Source organism: Abrus precatorius, unplaced genomic scaffold (genome assembly GCF_003935025.1).
Source record: "Abrus precatorius isolate BTA unplaced genomic scaffold, Abrus_2018 Scaffold8, whole genome shotgun sequence".
NCBI lineage: Eukaryota > Viridiplantae > Streptophyta > Magnoliopsida > Fabales > Fabaceae > Abrus > Abrus precatorius.
In genome coordinates, this window is record NW_020874428.1 from 15,447,350 (window position 1) to 15,452,259 (window position 4,910).

At 31.9% G+C, this 4,910-nt stretch overlaps 1 protein-coding gene across 1 annotated transcript; it reads right to left on the minus strand.

Annotated features, from left to right (window-relative positions):
* Window positions 1–745: 745 nt before the first annotated feature.
* Window positions 746–4,379, minus strand: LOC113874296 (cyclin-A1-1-like). The gene is made up of 11 exons (XM_027512530.1): window positions 4,200–4,379; window positions 3,272–3,617; window positions 2,818–2,951; window positions 2,446–2,538; window positions 2,137–2,270; window positions 1,912–1,987; window positions 1,741–1,817; window positions 1,613–1,646; window positions 1,243–1,392; window positions 1,011–1,145; window positions 746–808 (listed from the first exon to the last, which is right to left on the minus strand). Exons 1-11 carry the CDS (start codon window positions 4,377–4,379, stop codon window positions 746–748), a joined length of 1,422 nt encoding a protein of 473 aa, XP_027368331.1.
* Between the last annotated feature and the right edge of the window lie 531 nt (window positions 4,380–4,910).

Genomic DNA, 4,910 nt, shown 5'->3' on the forward strand with positions numbered 1-4,910 from the left:
CTCAACAAACAAGGACTATATATATATAGTCCTTTATGAATAAAACAGGCAAATAAATAATATACAATTAATTTATAATTGTAGAACTTAATCATAACATGCTAAACCATTAAAATTAATTTTATCTAACATATTTAAAATAATATGAGCACAAATTAAAAGTTAAAAAATTTACAAAATTAAATAATATTTTTCTTTAAATTCACAGCTATCAAAATAAAACATGTATAACCATGTGAATAAGCTATTTTAATTATATTAAATATAAAAAAAAAGTTCAAATAAAAAAAGGATCAAATGAAATTATGTCCACTTAAGTATGTTTCATGATCTGAATGAGAAAACTTCACTATGTACAACTGAGCATGTTTTGGATATAGAAGCAAACACCTAGAATGTCTCTAAAATGAGAATCGACAGAAGATTGGGATTCTAACTCCAAGAAATTATTAGCGTTTGATATGCTTTTGCGTATACAAGAAAGGAGGGAATTCGTCATTAAGTTCTAATGACATCTTATGCCAGCCATGGACCTGTGGTCGAACCATAGTAGAATGCTAGTTTCACCAGCATCTCCATGATAAGTGTGTCGCACATTTGATCTGTCTGACAACACTAGATATATTCCAAGTTCTAACCATCTTTTCAAAAGGACATGGTCCTCGTTCATCATTGAAATACTGAAGCTATGTCCAAACTTGGTCAGTCCAGCCAATAACTGAATTGTCAACATGAATTCCTTTGCTCAATTCTGGAAAATTTCTTGAGGTATTGAAGGAGGGATGCGCTTCTTGGCCACATACTTGTACTGTGACAAAGACGAAGTATGAGGAGGAAGTAAGCAAACTGATTTAAAGGGAAAAAACAAATAAAAATATTTTTTCTAGTGTACACAAGATTCAATACATTAATAATATTAAATTTTATATTTTCTAACAAAAACTTAGTATTTATTAATTTCCCATTAGTTGCTTTTTAGCCCACGTTAGAAAAATTATTATAAAAATTACCTTGTGCTGACAGTATTTCTCTCGGATTGCAGGTAAATTAGAATCATGACTGTTGCAGCAAAGACGATGGAGATCTTTTACACATGCACACAGATCAGAAGGCTGGTAGAGCGTGTAATGCTGCAATGTGGAATTCTGTTGCAAGAAACAGAAACAGTATATTCATGCAATCATACAAAAAAGTTTCCTTAATTATGAACATATGGTATAGAAATTGAGGCTAGCAGCATACCCATGGCTTCTTTGAAGGAAAAAGTATAAATCTGGCCAGGAAAATTGCAGAAGCAGCTATAAGTGATGGAGCATAACAAAGCATACTGTACTCCAAGAGAGATAATTCAGCAATATAGTTGGTTAGACATTCTAGTTGCAGTGAAAGGACCTGAGAAATAGATAGATATAACCACAACAAATGGTCAATGTTTTAGAAATGGACTCTGACAATAACAATATTAAACAATGGTATTTTGTCAATAACAGTGTATGTATTATGTAAACAAGGTAAAAGAGCAAAAGATGGAAGTAAACGCTATAAGTGCTAGTCTAATGTTATTTGAACATGCATAAACCATATAAATGAGAAGCTACAACGAGAAAGATACCTCAGTGACATCTTTAGCAGCACCAACAAATCGTCTAAAATAACATCATCAATAAAGAAAAAAAGAATATTAGGACAATGGATCTTCATTAGGTTTAATACTAACTATTTATTAAAACTTTTTATTACCTTAAGAAACATTTAATTGTTGGGGCTGTCATTTCAAACTTCAGATAATTCAAGACAGCAGATTCCATTTGCAAAACCTGCATCAAATAACTTGGCTGAGATTTGCTAACTCAAGTCACAGAAAGAAACATATTGAAACTGTAAAATTTAGCTGAATAATTCAACCCAAACCTCTTCTTTCAAGTACGTGTTATCAGTTATATAACAAAATTCCTCCACCTGAGGTGCACAAATCTCCTCATATTTACTGCCAGCAAGAACCAAAAACCAAATTATTCTTATTGATGTCTATATGTCAATGTAAATGCCAGAGGGCAAAAAATTTAAAAATAATAAATAAAAGAAGTCAAAATCTCATCAATAGAAGAACACGAGAGGGACATAATGCTTCCTTACGAGGCAATCATCATGCTGGCAACACCAAGTAATTGTAATCTTTGCCTATTCATAGCATTCCCTGAAAGATACCGATCTATGTAGTTCACAGTCAAATACAACGTATCAGGTACAAGCCGATACTCCTCAGCCACCTGCAGTTGAAATTTGTAAAGTTTAAGTTTAGCATTCACAAAGGTTGTGTTTATGGAGCTCTAATTTGAGTTAGATATTACAAAGAATAGTAGTATTATCTCAAACTTCTTTGGTTGCATTATAACAAGATCAGTACTTTTAAGGTAAAAAGCATTTATTATAAACAAATATTACCTCAACAAGCCAGTCAATCAATATTGCGCGCATGCTGACATTTATGTCCTTCTGAATTGTCTCCATGAAGTTAGCGGAAGGCCTTTTCTTTTCCTAAGATTCCAGAAATTTGATATTAGAATACTCAATTATCATTTTGACAGAAAACATTTGCCAACTAAGTGCATATTTGGTTGAACTTATTTTGAACAAATAATAGCTTAATTTTGCCACCTTTGTGAGATAGCTTTTGGAAAAAACAAGTGATTATTTCTTCAAAAATAATTGTATCCAAACAATGCATCTACTAGTGGTGAAAACTAGAACTCGCTATACTCCATATAGAAATGAAAAAAAAAAATCATTTCTTTAACAGGGAAAACGAAGATTAACCTCAGATTCACGTAGGTTCTTGTAGATGTCACAAGCATAGGTAGCACAAAGCTGCGGATCCGAGTAAACATTATCAATATTGACAATCTCCTCTCTTCCCAACTCAACAATTATGTCCCTACTACATAAATTACCTGCAAACAAATCAACAACACTACATTAAAAAACACAAAGTGAAACAAAGAAATACTACAACACTTTACTATCAATAAGTGAAAAACCATAACCCAGAATTTGAAAGACCAAATTATTTTTTTCTTAGAACTTGACCGTACAATTAAAGCTTAACGTAATTAAAAACTGAAATACAACACTCGACACTTCACTGTCAATAAGTAAAAACAATCATAATCCAAAATTTGAATGACCAAATTATTAATTTTTCCTTAAAATTTGACCATACAATTAAAGCTTACACGTAGTTTTATACAAAGAAAAATTCAACACTCACTACCTTTAGGTTCTGTAGTATCAGAACTATTCAAATTGCTGAATGGCTTTATCTGAATTGAATCAAGAGCTGAAATATCACAATTGTCCATATATTCAACTTCAGGACTCTTAATAGAATCACAGGAAGACATTGTCTCATCCATAGAAACGGACATGGCATCTGATATACAAGGAGAAACACCTTTCCTTTGGGGTAAAGAATTGGCCTTAGGATTAATAACTGCGCTTGAGTTAACATTTTGCAACGCTGGTACTTTCTTCTCCCGAATTGATGATCTTGTGATGCTGGTTCTCGCAGGAGCCTCATTCTCTTTCTTGGTCTTGGTAATTTTAGTTGAACATGACACCTTGCATCACAAATTTAAGCTAATTTATAACCAGAGATAAAACCTTAGCAAACAAATTATGCATCAATGTTTGGTGAAACACTAGAAGACGGAAAACAAATTAGGACAAAACTTAACTGTAATTCCATAGTTTTAGCGTTGTTCTTCATTTAGAATTAAAATTTTACCTCAGATAAAATTATAATTGAAGAACAATGATAAAAATACCTATGATACTATACTGTAACTAAGTCTTATCCAAAAAATTAACTTCTTCTCATTATGACTTAAATAAATTAAAACTTTAAAAATTTAATTAGAATATACTAAATATCATTAAATCACATACGTCGTATTAATAAAAGCCGTTACTTTCATAATAATCAATTTAAAAATTATAGCTATGATCGAATTTAATTGATTGATAATGTAAATAATTTTACACAGAACACATCAAAATTAAAATTAAGTTTAAAAGTGACCATTGTTTAGATACACATGAAAGGCTCGAGAAAACAGGCTCTGTTTTAATCATTTTTTTCTGAATTTTCAGTGATTTTGAGCAGCGTTTAATAAATGAGTAAATAACGAAAAGATGATTACCAAAGAAGGAGCAGGAAACGCCGTTTTCAAATTGGTGAGGTTTGTGAGAGGCTCTCTCTTTCTAGCCACGTGCGGAGGAGGAACCGCCTTCGCCTTCCCCGACGACAACGACGGGTGTCGTTTCGCCATAGACGACGCCGTTGAGGAAAAAACCGACGAGCGACGGTTCTGTGTGGACATTTAAACCGAACGAAACAAACCTTATGCTTTGAGTGTGAGTGCGTATTTGAGAGAGATATATGATATGAATGAAATTGCAGAATGCAGAGTTGGAAATAGTGAGAGTGTTGGAAACATATTAAATTTGCTTTATTGTTGGGCATTTCAGGCGCGGAACGGGTTGATTTGAAATGGGGAGAGATCTGGACCGTTGATTCCGCTCAGTATTCGTTGGGAGCGTTTGGTCCCACGTGGTTCCAACGTTTTCAAATTGGTTTGGATAAATTTTCAAATCAGCCCAAGCACGAAAGTAATAATATTTTTTATTATCATTTTTTGCATATTTATATGAAATATTCTCTGTATTTGTATATGATTTTGGATTTAGTTTAACTTTTGTACTCTAATTTTAATAAAATTGTATTATTTTTATTTTATAATATCTTGTCCTATATTTTTGAGTTTTCTAATATGAATAATGCAAAAATTATTACATGATTAATAATATTTAATAACATGTATTTAGACAATAATGTATAATTTTTTTATTTT